The sequence below is a fragment of the Mastomys coucha genome, unplaced genomic scaffold, assembly GCF_008632895.1.
Source record: "Mastomys coucha isolate ucsf_1 unplaced genomic scaffold, UCSF_Mcou_1 pScaffold12, whole genome shotgun sequence".
In the NCBI taxonomy this organism is placed as follows: Eukaryota; Metazoa; Chordata; class Mammalia; order Rodentia; family Muridae; genus Mastomys; species Mastomys coucha.
In genome coordinates this window covers 28,813,287-28,832,410 of record NW_022196894.1, presented here as the reverse complement: position 1 = coordinate 28,832,410, position 19,124 = coordinate 28,813,287, and the positions used below count along the sequence as shown (strand labels likewise).

The window sequence follows — 19,124 nt, the reverse complement described above, 5'->3', positions numbered from 1 at the left end:
TGCTGTTGGATACATGGCTCAGGTCCCTTTGGAGGACTCGAGTTCAGTTCTCAGCACCTGCATCAAGTTCCAGGGGATTGGACACGCTCATCTGGCCATTGTGGAGCACAGGTACATATATTTACATAGACAAACACACATCTATTAAAAAAATAAATACACATTAGTGTGTGAGTATGGACATGAACGTGCCACTGCATGAGTGGAGGTCAGAGCATGACCTTGATCGTTAGTGCTTTCTTTCTACTGTGGAATCCAGGACTAAGCTCAGGTCTGAGAGCCTTTTCTCTTTGAGTCAGTATACTGATCCTGGATGCCTTTTTCTCCCCTGTTTTTGTTACAGATTATAGATACTATTCTCCCATTCTATATGTTGTCTCTTTACATAGATTTTTAAAAAAAAATTTAAATAAAAAAATGCCATGTAGAAGCTTTTTGGGGGCATAGGTTTGTGGTATATGCATGTTGTCTTTGCTCATTTGTGGTGCAAGTGCCTGTTGTAGAGAAGTAGATGTTGGGTGTCTTCCCGAGTTTTGGATCTCTGTCAGAGCTTTGGTGGTGTAGGTGTGTGCTTATCATTCTGACTCTCAGTGCTATCCCAAATGCTCTCTCCCTGCCTGTAGCACGGGGGTTTTGTTACTATGTCTATGGTTTTTGAGACAGGATGTCACTATGTAGCCTACATTGGCCTCATATTTAAGATATACTCCTGAAGTTGGATTTTTTTTTTGACTCCCCCACCAAGTACCACTTTTAAGGGTCTGGCAACAGGATGATGAAACATTGACACAATGAATTATTGTATATGCTGACTAGTTATCACAAATCATTAATGCAATTCAATGTAGTATAACTGGCTAATTCTCTTGGTAAAGTTAAAATCCTTGAAAAGATTAGACTGACCAGTTGATACATTTGAAGACATTGAGCATTTAACAGTATGTAGTTAGTAGCTACCAAGAGGACAAATGTCTATCATAGGCGTGTAAGTAAAATTCAATTTAAAAAGTGAAATCAAGTTTCTAACAAAAGAAGAAACACATATAATGTTTGGGTATTCTTTGAAAAGTTTCAGCATTACCCTGGTACTTTCTAAATGTGCAGAAGAGATCAAGGTATAGCTGGAGGTTATAAAAATAGCATTTAGTGACTACTCTCTAATACAGGCAAACGGTCAAAGGTTATACAGACTTTAGATAGCAAATGTGAGCTAGCTGAGGCCTGACCTTTGGTTAACCTGTAAAGAATATAGTAGTGCAATTATTATCAACCAACACTTACAGGATGATTACTATGTGGCACTGTGTCAACTCGACTGTTCTAGCAGACCGGGGCTGTCATTTTTTTAAGTGCGAAAGCTAGACGATAACTCTAGAAGTCTACCTCCAGGTTTTCACAGTCACTGGATTAAAACATTCCATTTATGTAGTTTGACATATACTCCCATACTTTCAAAGGTGATTTTAATATAATTTAGCCATTGTACTTTCTTTCAGGAAATGGTCTCTGATTATATCAAAAAGATGTATGTAGGAGCAATTTCCAAACTACCAAGCAGTGGAACCAATAAGCAATAGGTTATCAAAGGTGCCTTCACGCATCCCCTGCTCTCAGTTTCTCTAAAGTGAAAGGCTTAGTCTAGTCTTTTCCTTGCTATAATTGCTGTTCCCAGACCTCTATAGACTGTTGCCAAAGCTGCTTTAAAGAGTACTTCTTCCTTTTAGACCCGAGGGCGGGGCGAGGGGGTGGAGAGAACGAGGCAGGGCCACGTGACTTCCTTCCCAGGGCGCCTGCGTGGTCGGCCTCCTAGCAACCCGTGCATCCCGCCTAACGACGTCTGTGCACCGCGGTTGGCTGTCGCCGTGGCCGTGCACCTCCCGCGGGCGGTGCTGCCGGAAGCCCCTCCCGGGGCCGCGGCTCGGTGGCTGGCTGGCCGCGGCTGTCACTCCGGGGCGTTTTCCCCGGCCGGCGCTCAGCTGGGGCGGAGGAAGAGGCGGCCAGGGCCTGCCGAGCCGTTGCATTCTTCGCGGCTGCTATGCCCAGGGAGTGCAGCGCCCTCCGCAGCTCCGCGCAGCCCTAGAGGCAGCCGAGCGCCCGCCGACGCCACCCGGATCCCCGGTGCCACCGCTACCCCGGTCCCGCAGCTCCCGCGGATCCTCCGGCGCTGCCTGTGAGGCCAGGCGGAGGCAAGATGAAGATGACGGTGGATTTCGAGGAGTGTCTGAAGGACTCGCCCCGCTTCAGGTAACTGCCGGGTCTCCCAGTGCCTGCCGGAGCTGCCTCTGCCGGCGGCGGGGCGTGAGAGCGAATCTTGGGGAGCGGCCGCTGACCCCAGGATCACTCGTGGACCCGGGGAACAGTCGCTAGCCCCGGTAGCGCCCGCCGGCTGCGGGAGCATCGTCTGATCCGGGACTATCCTCCAGTCCCTGGCAGCACCCACCGACCCGGGGTGCACTGTCGGCTCCAGGGTACACCGGCAGATCTGTGTGCACCGCCCACCCCGGGAGAACCAGCCGGCCCCGGGAGTACCCGGGCCCTCAGTCCGCGCCTTCCGACGGAGCGGGCCGCAGCCTTTTGCCCGCAGTCCGAGGCGTGGCCGAGAGGGGACGTCGCCTCCTCAGCCCTGGCTCGCCGCCGCTTCTCCCGGAGCCAGGGCACCGCCGAATCCCTAAAGTCGCGTCCCGCTCTAGCACTCTTCTTCTCCCCTTTCCTTCCGCTGCGCGTCGGCGCCCACCTCCCCACCCCCTCTGCGCGCAAGCTTTCTGGGCATCCTTGCGGGTCTCTTAGTTCCTCTTCCCGCTACTCCGCGGCCCCTGGCTCGGGAGGAGGGGGCAGCGCTGGAGGCAGATTCGATGGAGTCGGGACTTGGGGGGGCTTCGAACTACCTATTGTAGCCACCCTTGACCGCCACGGTCTGCTCTGCTTTCCGTCGAAGCTTTTGGAAGGAGGTGCAGGGCTGAGTGGGCGAGACAGCATTTCTGTTTTGAGAACGGAAGTAGGAGGGCCCCGAAGATTGCATTTGTGTTCCTCTTCCAGCGGCCTGGAGAGCCCTGGATCATAGTCGGATGCTCCCAATGGATCTGTCACAAAACTGATGTGGTGGCATTTGGATTCACATGGGCTGGCCAGCCTTCCACGTGAGAGGCGGCCGTACTGAGGGGGGGGTCCAGAATCTGTGTTCTTTCCCTTTTGAGTATTAGAGCAAACTCTTGGTTTTGAGAATGGAGCTTTTCTAGGTTGTGTTTTACACTGTGCTGGATAGGGCTGGCCTGAGGCCTAAATAAGACCTTAAAACTTGTTACATAGTGACATTTCTTGAAAGCTACTTCTGAGCATTGACCTGTGTATGGTGGTGTGGTGTGGTGTGGTGTGGTGTGGTGTGGTGTGGTGTGGTGTGTGTGTGTGTGTGTGTGTGTGTGTGTGTATGTATGTATGTGTGCGCGGGCGCGCATTGTAAATTCTTGCACCCTCCGGGAACTGACTGTTCTCAGCCCTCTGACTGTTAATTTGGCATCCCGTGCTCCTCTCCAAGAAGAGGAAGGAGAAGAAGTGCAGAGGGAGGAACTTGGAGGAAAGTTAAGGACATGTTATCTTTGCCTTTTGCTCCTTTCTGGGTGCAAGTTTTACTTGAAGTTAGAGCTTGTAAACAAAATACAGCTCTGCACTTGATTTTGTTACTGTCGTTGCCATTAGATTTTGACAGTTTTATGTCCTGGGTAAATTGAAGGGCCCCCAGTGACACAACCAGATTGTTTAGGGCAGCCTCGGAGGCATGCTTTACTCTCTGGGCAGCAAATGAAGTAATTTTAAAACAATACCGTAGAAAGTTCTGCTTATTGTGAAAAATTTGCTTATGTGATTTCAGCTGTTTATATTTGTGTGTGTATGTGTTCCTCTGTGTGTGTTTGTGTGTGTGTGTGTGTGTGTGTGTGTGTGTGCAGGCCAGAGGTACTCATTGGGTGTCTTCCTCACTCAGTTGTTTCCCACCTGACTGACTTTTGAGACGTCTCTCACTGAACCCCAGGGTTGCTGATTTGGCTAGACTGGCTGCCAGCAATACTTAGGGATCCTCCCATCTTTGTCTCCCCAGCTCTGGGATTATAGGTATGGTGATGCACCCGGTTTTTAAAAAGCATATGTTTTGGGTAATCAAACCCAGTTCCTTAGGTTTGTGTGGCAAGCAGTAACGACTGAGACATCTCCCCATCCTTCAGCTGTGTGTCTTCGTGCTAAGCAACCACAGTATTTTTCTTTGTGCTCCCCTGGTTTTGGATAAATTTGATTTGAAAAAAGAAATAAAGAAAAAGGCAAGTTAAGGGGAGAGGGGAATAGACTTCTAGCCTTTGCTGTTGGTCACATGCCATGTGACACTTTAATTTTTTTTAAAGATTTATTTATTGTTATATGTAAGTAAGTACACTATAGCTGTCTTCAGACATGCCAGAAGAGGGTGTCAGATCTCATTATGGATGGTTGTGAGCCACCATCTGGTTGCTGGGATTTGAACTCAGGACCTTCAGAAGAAGAGTCAGTGTTCTTAACTGCTGAGCCATCTCTTCAGCCTGACACTTTAATTTTTAAAGTAACTGTTGAATATGAATTAAGAATTAGAGACACTAGGTTGTATGGTGTGATATGGTGAACTTTTTTGTTCAACTTGATTGTAAGATTTGCTCTATTTTAAGAAGGTAGAGATTTCTAGGATTTTAGGCTTCTGGCATTCCAATTATCGTCAGCCACAAACTGGGAACAGACACCATAGCTCCAAGAACTCCCAAATCTTGTATTCATTTTGGGACCTAGATTAGATTCACAATAGAGAACAGTGCCAATAAATTGACACCCCATTGCTCACATTCTCAATAATTATAACTTTCCATGACTCTGCCACTGTATAGAGTCGTATTATATCTGAGTAGGATACTTCATCAGTATTTGTTCACAGGATGTATATATTGGACGAAGTTGATTTAAGCAAATAGGTGGATTTTGAGTGCTATCTTGAAACATATCAAAATAGAGAGTCTGGTAAGCTGTGGGAATGAGTGACTGATGCCTATAAGCCCATCTACTTCAGAGGGTAAGACAGGGGGAGTGTGAGTTGGAGGCTAGTCTGGACAGCTAACAGAGATTGCTCAGTGGGTAGAGCATTGACTGTGCAGTCTATTGAGGATTGGAGGATGGATCCTCAGCACGCTTGTGGATGCTGGGCTGGCAGTATCAGCCCAGGGAGGCAGAGGTGGGTCCTCTGCAGCAAGTTGGCAAGCTAGATTTACAAGCTGGCTTGGTAGACACGGGATCAGAGCACTCTGGGATCAAGTGAAGGATGGAAGAACATCCACCTCTGGCCTCTATATGTACATACAAATGTGTGCTTGGACACTCTTCCCTCCATATAAATACAAACACACGTGCGCATACCACACACATAGACACATGCACGCAAAACAAAACTTTGTTATTTGCTGTTACCAAGAAAAATAAGGAAAACAGAAGAAATTTTGAGGGCTGGTGTCTGACTTTAATTTTTTTTTTGTTTGTTTTTTGTTTTCCTTCCCCCCTACACCACCTTTTTCCTTCCCCCTCTTGCTCCAGCCCAACTCCAGCCCATAGACTTTTGTTTGTTTCTCATTACAGATGGTTGTGAGCCACTATGTGGTTGCTGGGAATTGAACTCATGACCTCAGGAAGAGCAGTCAGCTCTCTTAACCACTGAGCCATTTCACCAGCTCTGACTTAAATTTCTTAGCCCCTTATCCCTTTATTCAGTTTGGAACTGGAGAGACAGCTCAGGTGTTAAGAGCACTGGCTGCTCTTCCAGTGGACCTGGGTTGGATTCCTGCCACCTGCATGCCCACTCAGAACTGTCTGTAATTTCAGTTCCAGAGATCCAGTGCCTCCTTTGGGCACAAGGCATACATGTGGTGCACAGACATACATGCAGGTAAAACATCCATACACATAAAATAGTAAAATATTTAAGAAAAAAATCCTAACAGAAGCTGTGGAGCCTTTTATACTATCAGTATTGACTATATGCACTTACCTACCACCAAATGTGTGAATTTTAAGTGTATAGAAGTTCATTGAGTTGTGTATATTTTGGGCCAATTAATTGATATTTTTATTTACATGATTTTAAATAATGAATCTTATCAGATTAAAAAAAATTCTTCACTAGGCAAATCTTAAGGCATTTAAATATGGAATTTTCATGTGACTGCCTTGGGTGCCATAGACTTAATACCAAACTCTGATTTTGCTGAAGAGTCACCACTATCCAAGGTTAAAGCATTCATTTTCCTGTTAAACTGATGAGGAAGTAGGAGGGGTTTGGCCGAAGTAGGGAGAAAAGGATGTTGCAGTTGAAACTGCGACTTTTGATCATTTGAATAAACTCAGTGCTTCTCTTGCATTCCAGGGCTGGGTATTCTGGATTTTGCTAGTAGACTGGAAGACACATTTCATTGTGTAACTTTGGGTTCTATTTTTAGTTTTTAAAAATACCAGTTTAAAAGCTTAAAGGTCAAAATCTTGTTATAAAAGTCTGGAAGAATGTAAATGTATCTAAGTGTACTTTTTTTCTACAGGGAATGTTTGGGAGGCAGAGACATTTTAATTAGTATTTACTGAAGTTTGAATTTGGGCTAGAGCTATAAGTAGTTCTTTGTTTGAATTTTCAGGACCTGAAATCCAAATCATTTCTAAGCTGGAAGTGTTGGGTTGTCACTCCAGCCACAGTACCAGGGTGCCAGAGGCAGAAAGATTGTGAGTCTGAGGCTCAAATAGTAAATGATGCTGGCCTTGAACTCAGAGATCCACCTGCCTCTGCTTCCGGAGTGGGGGAATTAAAGAGATACTCCACACCACCTGGCATAGAATAAAATATTTTTTTTGTTTGTTTGTTTTTTGTTCCTTGTTTTTTGGTTTTTCGAGACAGGGTTTCTCTGTATAGCCCTGACTGTCCTGGAACTCACTCTGTAGACCAGGCGCCACTATTGCCTAGCCATTTTATATTCCTTTTAACAGACAAACTCCTTGACAACTGGTACCTTCTACAGTAAACTAGGGTGAGCAGGAGAGCAGGAAATGTGCTTTTATCTTAGAAGTGGTGGAATGGGGCTGGAGAGGTGATGGCTCAGCGGTTGGGAGTGCCAGCTGCTCTTCTGAAGGTCATGGGTTTGGGTTCCAGCAACCACATGATGGCTCACAACCATCTACAATGAGATCTGATGCCCTCTTCTGGGGGGTGTCTGAAGACAGCTGCAGCTAGCGAGTGGGGCCCGAGGGAGAAGAAAAAGTGTCTGAGGACAGCTCCAGTGTACTTATATATAATAAATAAATAAATCTTAAAAAAAAAGTGTGGGAATGAAATTAACATGTACCAAAGTCATGAGTACTGATGTTTCTTATTGCTATTTCTAATTTTTCATTCAATTCAATCAATTTAAGTTGACAGAAATATATGCAAATTTTTCTGGTACGCCAGACCTCATTCTGGATCTTTTCATAGCTAATGTATTTTGTGAAGTAGAATTATACTATTATTATTTTTTTTTCAGGCAGAGTCTCATTGTATAGCTCAGACTGAAGTTCCACTGCTCCTGCTTTCCATGTGCTGGGATACAGGATACACTACCATACCTGCCTAAAATTCAGAACCATCCTTAATACAAAAATTAAAAAATATTAGCACTAGATATTAATGTTAAAATAAAATGCATTAAATGTTGAAAGCCAGCTGAATATTTTGGCTTTGTTAATAGTGTAGACTTAAGTAACGGCTCTGTGTGCTGATAAAAATAATTTGAAAAAAATTGTCTCAAGGATTCAGTTACCTGGATGAATCTTGGTCTGGGAAATAAATAGTAAATGGGGCCAGCTTAAGAGCCCCGCAGTTACAGGTGCACAAGCCTGGTGGCTTGACTTGGATTCTTGGAGCTCATGTAAAGGTAGAAGGAGAGAAGGCAACTCCAGAATTGTGTTCTGACTCCACATCTGTGCTATGGCACACAACAGCCCTGCATTGTGTGAACTATAGAAATAATAAAATAGAAAGCAGTAGATGGAAAGTTCTAGAAAATATAAACTAGAACATTCATGCTGTTTTTTTTTTTATTTTTTATTGTGTGTGTATATGTGTGCTGTGTACATGTGTTAACAGAGGTATGTGCATATGTGTATGCATTTGAGGCCATGGGGTTGGAGTCTTCCTGGATTGCTCTTTACCTTATTAACTTTTTTAGTATCTATTCGTTATATATAATAATGGGTTAATGGGTTTCATTACTGTCATCCATGAATGTAGCATGTGGCCCTTCTCATCCATGGTCACCCTTTAGTGTCTCCCCCTACTCATTCATCTCCTTTCTTTTCACTTCTGGCTCTTCTCTGCCTTTGTGTCTGGGTGATCCTTTGGGATGCCTGCAGAAGCACAGGCCCTTTTCCAGTGGTTACACCACTGAAGAAAATGTCTCCCCTTCCCCATCAACCATTAACTGTGCTACATCCTCAGGGAGTGGTGGAACCCTTGAGCCCCTCTGTTCTCTGTGACAGGGTGTTGACAGTCCTACCCTTGTGCACACCTTGTTCAGGTGATCACAGCTGCTCTCCATCTAAGTGCGATATTATCCATGCCTGGAAGTCAGCATTCCACACTGCTCTCTCCTTCCTCAGACTCTGACATTCTCTCTGCTGCAGCTCCCATGAGCCCTCGTGGGGAAGATACATGTGCCTCATTTCTGCAACAGTTGACAGCAGTACTATCTGTAGGCATCAGCAGAGTTATTTAGATGATAATTTGATGGATACCTATGTCCATTTAGCAGAAGAAGAGCATGGTCTTAGGGCCCATGACATCTGCAGCTGGGGACCAGATGTCAATCCCCACGTCCAATCAGAAAATGGTTGGTTGTTCCACAGAGACTTGCTGTTATTGCAGCAGTGGGCACAGCTTGCACGGCTGGCTGGGGGATTTGTAGACCAGGTCACAGCTGAGTGGGGCTGCTGTTGGCAGTTCTTCCTCAGCAGCCTGTGTAGAATGTCCTGGTCTGGAGGAGAGGGCTGCCCAGCAAGAAGTACAGTACAGTTAGAGCTTGATTTCTGTTTTGTGACTGGGGTGTGTTCTACCTTATATTTGGAGGTGAGTCTCTCACTGAACCTCATGGAGCTCATGGATTTGGCTAAGGTGGCTGGCTGATGAGCCCCAGGCACTTGCCTGCCTTTATACTCCTGGTTATAGCTGGCTGTCGGCATGCCCACCTTTTACTTTAGTATTAGGGATCTGACCTCAGGCCTTCAAGCTTCTGCAGATTGGGGTTACTAACTGAGCCATGTTCCCAGCTCTGAAAACCCATGTGTTAAAATTTGCCCTCCCAAGTAGTATGGTGAAAGAAATCTGTTATCCTTCTCTGTCCAGCTGGGATGTAAATTCCTCCTTCCCCAGTGTATGTTTACAGTGTATGCTAATACCTGTCTTAATTGTCAGGTGGACTGGGTAGTGTTGTAGTGCTTGTTCTCAAGCAGGCTTTATTTTACTTATTAGTGGCCCAAAGTGTCTGAAAGTGTAGGGATAGTGGTGCTGGAAACCTAGAAATGCCAAAAAGAAACCGTAAAGTGCTTCATTTATGTGAAAAGGCAAAAATTCTCCACAAGGAGAGAAAAAAAAAAGATCTTATGCTGATGCTGAGATGGCTAAGATGTGTAGTGTTGTGTGTGAGTGTGAGCTGTCCTCTGGAGCTCATCTATGTGTTGGGTGTTTGGTCCCCAGCAGCAGTGCTGCTTTGGTAAGTGTGAAACTTCGGAGATTGGAGCTGGTTGCAAGAAATAGGCTTCTCAGGTTATCTTTATGAAAGGCCTGGCCCTGGCTCCCCCTTTAGCTCTTCTTCCTATCACTGTGATGTTCTGCCCATGACCATGGGGCTGAGCAACCGTGGGTGAATCCTTTCAAACCACAAGCACAAATAAATCCCTCCACTCATACATTGTATATATCAGAGATTTCAGTCCCAGTGATGTGGAACTGACTGATACAGAATATTGCTACTAGAGAAGTCTGGCCATTGCCATGACTACCTTATGATGTGGTTCAAAAGCCTGTGGGAACTGGTTTATGGGAGGGCTGTGGAAAAGTTTGGTGAAGTGGGCTACGGGGTCTCTAGTGCTATAAACAGGTTAGTGAATGGCCGTGGTGGGAGCTCAGAAGACCAGAAAGCTGCAATGCAGACGCTGAAGCCAGGCTCACAAGGCTTCAGGTTGAAGGATTTCTTGGGGAATTGGCTGTTCAGGATCCATTACACATTTTGTTCAGCTCTGAGACTTGGGGGGAGGCATACTAGTTGTGACATAGGAAGTTTTTAGGGTACTCAATCATTCAGCTGTGGCATAGTCATCACTGGCTACTTTTAGCCCTAAGGGCTTCCCCAGAATTGGCTAGGGCTTCAAACCATAGGAGACACAAGGGTGTAGATAAGTAAATTCATGAAGAAACTTTGACTTTTCTTCAAAGAGTTGAGAGCATTGCCTAGGCACATGGCTTGCAAACTGCAGCCTAGGAAAGTGATTTCCAGGATTCATTTCACTGTACTCTGCAGCCATGTGATGGTCCAAGGGGGTACAGACCTGGTCCTCATCCGTGTGATCCTGGTTGCAGGTTCATGGAGGCTTCAAGCAGGATCTCCAAGGGAAGGCTGGGAGATATGTGCAGGGTTGGGAGTGCACGGAGGCACGTTGTGTGTTGGTCTGAGGTGAAGCTGCACTGGAGACTCCAGGAGCATTTGCTCTTCTGTGCAATGTAGGAACCATTATGACTCTCAGAGGTAGCTAAGTTCATTTTGCAGCATGGAAACCAGGGGTAAAATGTTATGCTATGAGCATGAAGTAACCGCCATAAGCGTTGTGTTGTGTGCTTGGTCCCTTGCTGGTGGCAGTGTTTTAGAGAGCATAGACATTGTGAGGTGGAGCCTTGGTGGGGAGCAGGCATGGCCGGTATAACTCTGAAGGCTGTGTAGTCCCCAGTTCCTTCCTCTCTGCTTTGCTTCTGCCTCTCTGAGCTGCTTTGTAGCTTCCTGCTGTGGTAGGCAGAGCTTAAATAAGTTCTTCCTCCTTTTCGTGGTTTCTGCTTGAGTCACAGCAACAGTGGTGTGACTGAGTCTCCTGACTACCTTACTTGCTGTAAAGTGTGAGAAGAGGCAGCGAGAGTCGCTGGAAACTGTCTGGATGATAGGCACCGAGCTGTGTCCAGCTTACAGAGTGCTTTTCAATGTATTTAAAATACCTTTACTCTGAAATTGTGAATGTAGAACCCCCCCTCTTTCTCTGAGTGTGTGTGTGTGTGTATGTGTGTTGATCAGAATACAGCCTGTAAGAGTCACCTTTCTCCTGTCCTGTGGGCTCCGGTTTACACTGAGGTTGTATGGCTTGGTGGCAAGCGGCTGATGTACCTGATGAGAAATCTTGCTGGCATTTGTTTTGGTTTTTTGGCAGAGTCTCACTGTAGTTTCTGCTGTCCTAGAACCATAGCAATCCTGCCTCAGCCTTTTGTGCTGGTGAGATGGCTCAGCAGGTAAAGGCACTTGCCACCAAGCCTGACAACCTGTTTGATTCCTGAGAACTGGCTCTACTGAGTTGTCCTGTGTCCTCCATATGAGCACCATACATAAACAAGTAAATGTAATAAAATTCCAGCTACGGACATGACATGTAGTAAAGTCGAGTTGCGATGGGAGGAGCCTTGTGGTAGAACTTGAACAGAGATGTGCTCTAACAGGTTGCAGTGTGCCCGGACAGGCAGTGGTGGGCAGAGGTGAAGACAGCAAATCAGGGCCAGTCATGCAGATTTTGGTGACGGTTTGGGCTGAAAACTGTAACCATTACCAGAGGTTGCATCTATTGGTGAAGAAACTGCTGACACATTTCCAGTCATATTGAAGAAATTAGATTAAGATCCCATCTAAAGCAACTCTAAGCTGATTTGGAAGAACTCAAGTAGAAACAGGTGTCGAGGATCCTAAATTCTTGACATCTGTTTCTCGTATTCACTACCAACCCCATTGGGTGTGCAATCCAGGATGACCTGAAGGTCACTATGAGCCTGATGCATGTCACAGTGCTGTTGCTGTTCATCTTACCCACCTTGGCACGAAGGCATTGGATGACCGCACACATCACAAGAAGCAGCTTGAGAGACAACATTCATATAACTTGATTCTGAAGATTTGTTTATTTTTATTGTATATGTATGAGTGTTTGCCTGCATGTATGTATATGCACCATGTGTTTGCCTGGTGCCTGAGGAGGCAGGAGAGGACATCAGCCACCTGGGACAGGTGGTTGAGAGCTACCACGTGCGTCCCCTGCAAGATCGGCAAGCAAGTGCTTTTACCTGCTAGAACAGTAAGAGGAATACTAGTGAAATATGGTCAGAGTATATACTGGTTTATTTACTCATAGGAAGCTAAACTTGACAGGACTAACGATTTTGATTTTTGTAGTGTTAGCCAGAACTAGGTGTACATAAATAAATAAAACTTTTCCTGTTGACATTTTTTCCTTTTTTTTTTTAATGGCTTTTAACTTACAGGTGTTTGGGGTAACTTTAATTTAGTGTTCTGTTCCATAAGATGCTTTAACATCTGAAAGTCTCTTCTTCTAAGTTTTGTCTCAAAAGACCTAACCCACCCCTGCCCCAAACACCCCCTACAACCTTACAAACAAACACCCAACGAAATTTGGGCTCATAAGTGATTTTTAAAGACCTGCTGGTCTCAGTAACACACATTTGTCATCATAGCACTTGGGAGATGGAGGCAAGATCAGGATTAAAGCCTGTCCTGAGGTGCTAGCCTTGTGCCCTGGTTTGCTGTTCCTGAGGGGCTGCTTTTAGCAGTCCCTCCATCACAGGAGTAGTGCTGTGAGGACCCTTGTGGGGCACATGCTGAGTTGGAGATTTATAATCTTAAAGATTAGTATGTTTTTTAAATTGGCACCTGGCTATCAGATGCTGTGTGTAACAACTTAAAGTGAGTTAAAAAATGCCCTTCTATTTTGCTTATGATTCAGGAGTCAGGAGTTTGGAAAAGAGCCTGGCTGCTTGGTTCATCACTGACTCACCCCCCACCCCCCGCCCCGCTCCTTCATTTCATGCATCCAATGCCCTGGAATTCTTGGATCTCTCTGTCCTTTCCACACTGTATCTCATTTGTCTCTTTCCATGTACCTTGGGTTTCTTATAGCTTGTTATTGTTAGAGTAGTTGTATGCTCAAAGTAGTTTACTTCTAACAGACAAGAAAGTTAAGCAGTTGAGAGTTGTGCCTGGACTAGCAATGGTAACATTATCATATTCTCTTAAATGGGGCTTCTTAATTTCCAGCTCAAGGCCTCTCTCTCTCTCTCTCTCTCTCTCTCTCTCTCTCTCTCTCTCTCTCTCTCTCTCTCTCTCTCTCTCTGTGTGTGTGTGTGTGTGTGTGTGTGTGTGTGTGTGATGTTGGGGTTTGAACTTCTTTTCTCCTGTATGCCTGGCAAGTGTTTTAGAGCTGTTTTTACTTTTTAATCTTGAACTAGAGTCTAAGTTGCCCAGACTGGTCTTGAATTTTGCTGACTCATACCTCATTGAAAAAAAAAATCTATTTTGGGGCCTGGAAAGATGGCTCAGTGGGTAAAGGTGTATGCCACCAAGCCTGACAAACTTGTGTTTGATCCCTGGGAATCACATGGTGGAGTGAGCGAGCTGCCTCTATACAGGTTGTCCTCTGACCTCCACATACATTCCCTCAACCTCATGAACATACAGATTTTAAAAACGAATAAAAAACTAGATGTTTTGATTGGTATTTTTACATTTGGTTCTGCCTTCAGAGCAGTAATAGGGTGAGTGTGGCACGCACAGTTAATGCAAACAAGGATGTTTATGAGAGCATTCTTTTTATCAGGGCAGAGAGGGAATTCTGCAAGATAATGTAGAACTTTGGCCAAGTAGAATGCTATTTCCTGATTAAGATAGAGTTGTCAGAGCCTGGGATGCTCAGGAGTAGGGTGCTTGCCAGGTATGTGCAAGGCCCCTGATTTGATTCCAGAAACTGCAAACGGCAAAGGCAAAAAAAGATGGCTAACATGCATAAAGCTTTTCACGTATACTAGGCCCTTCCTAAATCCATGCTTATTCTTCACAACAAGTGGGTGAGGTGGCTGACCGTCAGCCCAGTTTAGAGACGTGAAACAAAGGAACAGCTGTGACACAGGAGTATTAATTAGGTGATAGGAAGCAATTTTGATTCCAGTTTGTCCCTGCTTCTGAGTTATCTTAAATCAGGACTTGGCTGGTTGTGGCCTCTCTGCCTGAGGGATGTGCAGAAGTCACATGGGACTCCTTTGCAGAAGAGCCTGTGCTCAACTTAACATGCTTATGTCCTATTTTAAAATTTTGAATAATTTTTAAATAAGAGGTCACACCTGTTTCTGTTTCCTTTTCATATATATAGATTTTTAAAATTTTGTCACCCTTATTTCTGCCTGTGAGCTCAGCTTTTACATTTTAAAAGTTAAAAAAGAGATCTTATGATCTAGGAACATTATTTAGATTTCAGTGTCCATAAAGTTACATGCTGTTTATAGGTAGCCTCTCCCCTGCTTTCCCTTCTCTCTGTGCCCTCAACCCTGTAACTGCAGTGTTGAGTACAGTTAGCTCTCCGTATCTGTGGGTTTTGTAGCTGCAGTTCAGCCAACACAGGGCGAAGTTATTTAGAAGAGAAAAATTGTGTCTGAAGTGAATATGTATGAGCACTTTTCTTGTCATTGTTCCCAAATAATATATGACAACTATTTACATACTAAGTGTTGTAAAGCACCTAAGAGTGTGTGTGTGTTATATACAAATATGGCATTTTATATCAATGTCTGTGTGTCTGGAGCATCTGCAGAATTTAGAGTCCACATTTATGAGACAACCTTGTTTGCTCTTTGGTCCTTTACATTATTCTTACTGGCCTCTCCTCTAAACCATCCGTTATTGTGCTTTTCATGGAAGCATGAGGAGACGTGGAGCTCATTTTATATGGAGGATGCACATAGTAGACATGATCAAAAAGTAGCTTAAGTAATAGAATGCATGATACGACCCAGGTTCAGACGTACATAGTACACAGATCTGAGTGAGGGAGGAATGGAGAGATGTTGGTACGGGCCAGTGTGTCACACTGAGGAGTGAGATGATTGTACTTTTGCTCAGTAGAGTGGCTGTGGACAGTTATGTGCTTATGTACTTCATGTTTCAAGTTAGGAAAGATTTGAATGTTTTCAGGATAGAGAAATGGCAGATGTTTAAGTTGGATATGTCTAACCTGATTTAAACCGTATAAATGTATCAGAAGAGAACTTGGAACCCTGTTTTGTACAATGGGGTTCATAGGTTTTAAGGTTTATTGGCCCTCTCTTTTGAACCTTGCATGGTCCTGGCCGACCAGATCACTGAAGAATTGCCATTCTTGTCTCTCTCTAGCTCCAGCCTTGGCCTTTGCACCCCTCTTCCATTCTGTTGTTTTATTTTGTCTTTCCCCCCACTGTTTTCTTGAGGTCCTTTTCTCTCCCACAGACCATGTGTTTCAAGTGTGTTTGTGCTCATTTTTCTTTGCATGATCCTAGGAACCCTGAGTCACGCAGATTGTCTTACTACCACCAAAGGGGATCTGATCCCAGAATACAGATGGCGACACCTACTGGAGTCTTGCACAGTTTGGCTACTTTCCCAAGGACGTCATCTTAGTATTTTTTGTCGGTGGAGGACATTGGTGACTCTTTGTCCCTCTGATGCAGCTGATGGTCGTGGCTTCCTGGTCTGGTGATGCTGTGTTGTTGGCGATAGTGTTGACCAAGAAACAGCAGCGTTTGTGTTTTGTGTGTCAGTGAAAACACCTTTGCAAGGCCAGCACACAAGAGGTTCGGGGACCCTAGATTTGATCCTGGAACACCACTATCCCCAAAAGGAAAGACTGCTAACATTTTATTTCTGGCTGTGCAGTGCTTTCTGGCCTGTCCTTAGCCTTTCTTTTCTTGGTGGGATTGAACCCAGGGCTTACACATGCTGGCAGGCACTCTACCCTGTCCCCATTTTACAGTAGTCTTTACAGGAGTCAGTACAATCAGTAAGACCAGAAATCTTACTGGGGGAAGGTGTCCTTTCCTTTTTGTGGGTTGGTGGCGTTCTGGATTAAGATTCTCAGTGCTTGTGCGGCAAGCGCTTACTTAACTCACTAAACCATTTCCCCAGCCATATGCTGAAGATTTCAGACAAATTATTTTAGTGTATTATAGTATGGAACAACAACAAAAAATACAACCTTGGACAAAATGAGTTGTACAAATATATTCTGAAACAGCATGGGAAAGTTAATCTTGAAATGGATATGAGGCATTGTTACTTTCATGTATATGGTTTGCTGGTTAGTTTTTATTAGCTTGACACAAACTGTAGCTTCACCTGGAGGAAGGAACTTCAGTTGACAAATTGCAACCATCAGATTGGCCTGTGGGCATGTCTGGGCCTTTTCTTGATTGATGATTGATGTGGGAGGGTCTGGCCCTCTGTATGATGGTGCCACCCATGGGCAGGTAGGTAGGTAGTCTTGGGTTATATAAGAAAGCAGGGCCAAGCAAGCCATGGGAAGCAAGCTGTTGAGTACCATACCTCTGTGGTCTTTGCTTCAGTTGGGTGGCTTCCCTCAATGATGGACTGTAACCTGTGAGCCAGATAAAGCTTTTCCTTTTTAAGTAGCTTTTGGTCATGGAGTTTAGCATAGCAACAAAGAAGCAAACTAAGGTATTCGACAATAATGAAGAGATTGTTACATTTTATTTGTTAAAGCTGAAAAGTAATACAGTGTGTGGGATTTGCTTTAAAGTATATAAATAGTATGGAAACATATGAAACAAGTATAACAAAGTTCTGATAATTGTGAAAATTCGTTGGGTACAAAGGAATGCATTGTTTTCTCTTTTTCTGTCCTTGACTCACTTTGTAAGTTTACAAAAGGCATTACTCTGACAGTTCATACTACACACACACAGACACACATCAACCAGAATGATGAATTGTATGTGAAGATTTTTCCAAATGTTTTTTATTTTTCAAGGAGTTCTTTATATAAGATTGTCAAAATTTATATACTAAAAGAACTTATTTCTAAATATTTGTTATACAAAGACTTCTTAGCAAAAACTATTTATGTTTCTGATTCTTTTGAAAAGAAACTTAACATTGGAAGTTTTAAAATAGTTATGTTCTTGTAGTAGTTATTAAAAAAAAAGCTAAACAAACCCCAAATCCACATCCTTTTAAGTATGGCCAAAATCTAGTTATTACAATAGAAAAGTTCTATTTGAGCTTGGAAACCTCAAGATACAATTCACAGACCACATGAATCTCAAGAAGAAGGAAGACCAAAGTGTGGGTACTTTGGTCCTTCTTAGAGGAGGGAACAAAATACCCATGGGAGGAGTTACAAAGTATGGAGTAGAGACTGAAGGAAAGGCCATCCAGAGACTGCCCCACCTGGGGATCCATTCCATATACAGTCACCAAACCCAGACACTATTGTGGATGCCAACAAGTGCTTGCTGACAGGAGCCAGATATAGCTGTCTCCTGAGGGGCTCTACCAGTGCCTGACAAATACAGAGGTGGATGCTCACAGCCATCCATTGGACTGAGCACAGCAACCCCAATGGAGGAGCTAGAGAAAGGACCCAAGGATGTGAAGGGGTTGAGGTATAGGAGGAACAACAATATGAACCAACCAGTACTCAGAGCACTCAGGGACTAAACCACCAACCAAAGAGTACACATGGGGGGACCCATAGCTCCAGCTGCATATGTAGCAGAGGATGGCCTTGTGGGTTGTCCGTGGGAGGAGAGGCCCTTGGTCCTGTGAAGGCTCTGTGCCCTAGTGTAGGGGAATGCCAGGACCAGGAAGCAGGAGTGGGTGGGTTGTTGAGAAGGGGGAGGAGGAGGGGGAGGGGATAGGGAGTTTTTTTTAAAATTTTATTTATTTTTTAATTTTTATTGCATTATGATGAGAAAAGTTACATGATTTCAATTTATCTGAATTTGTTAACATTTAAAAACATTTTGCTGGGCAGTGGTGGTGCACGCCTTTAATCCCAGCACTTGGGAGGCAGAGGCAGGGAGTCAGAGGTAGGTGGATTTCTGAGTTCAAGGCCAGCCTGGTCTACGGAGTGAGTTCCAGGACATCCAGGACTACACAGAGAAGCCCTGTCTCGAAAAATAAAAACAAACAAACAAACAAAAATAAATAAAAAACAAAAAAACATCTTTTAAGTAAATAGAATTAAATCACATTCTTGTTTCCCTTTTGTACCCCAACTCCTCCCAGAGACTCCCCTTCAATACCTGCAATATCTTTTTTGTCATATTCCTTAAAATTTATGAAATATTATAACAATACAAATAAGTATTATAAAAGTTGTTTGATATAAAACAACAATCAATTTAATAGTCTTATGTAGATGCTTGTCTACAACAATAGTGAAAATACATTTTTCTCAATATAAATTTTAAATAACTCCAAACATATTAACTGTATATTTCAAAATAATACATCATTACTAGTATTGTCTTAAATTAACATAAATATATGAAGTCTTTTTGTTTGTTTGTTTTGTATTTAGTAGAGTTTAAAATCTTGGCTCTTACTGTGGTACAAGCCCAAAATAAGAACAATTTTTAGACATTGGATTTCATTGTAATAAGGCTGTACTTCAGTGACACTCAAATCACTGAAGGATTTTACCTCCATCGAAGCTAAACTGAGAGTTGACAGTTCTGCTGCACCAAGAAATGAATTGTAGGCAGGAGTTTTAGATACAGACTTCCTGTTATAGTCAAAGCTATTTGACTTGAGTGAGTGACTTTATTCTTAGCCCACAGAGAACAGGTTACATTCATTTAAGAAATGGTGTATGTATTAAGATGGTCTATACATAAAGTCATGCACCAACTGTTTGAATGAACAATGGTTCTGCCTGGAGGGTGGCACAGACATTACCTGAGGGTAAGAATTTGGTTCATTAGCTGTGATAATTTGTAAAAGCATTCATCTCAGAGAAAGAGTAAC

The 19,124-nt window shown here is 43.8% G+C and overlaps 1 protein-coding gene across 9 annotated transcripts in view; it reads left to right on the top strand.

The window, feature by feature from the left end:
- The first annotated feature begins 1,811 nt into the window (after nucleotides 1-1,811).
- Nucleotides 1,812-19,124, top strand: part of Acap2 (ArfGAP with coiled-coil, ankyrin repeat and PH domains 2) — a 113,626-nt gene continuing 96,313 nt past the window's right edge. For 5 of the 9 annotated variants that reach the window (XM_031363598.1, XM_031363596.1, XM_031363597.1 and 2 more), the window contains exon 1: nucleotides 1,813-2,244. In XM_031363598.1, coding sequence (XP_031219458.1) covers nucleotides 2,192-2,244 — 53 coding nt within the window. In that variant the 5' untranslated portion in view covers nucleotides 1,813-2,191. Of the gene's footprint in view, nucleotides 2,245-19,124 lie in introns of all 9 variants that reach the window. The other 4 variants (XM_031363602.1, XM_031363601.1, XM_031363599.1 and 1 more) reach the window with 2 other exon arrangements.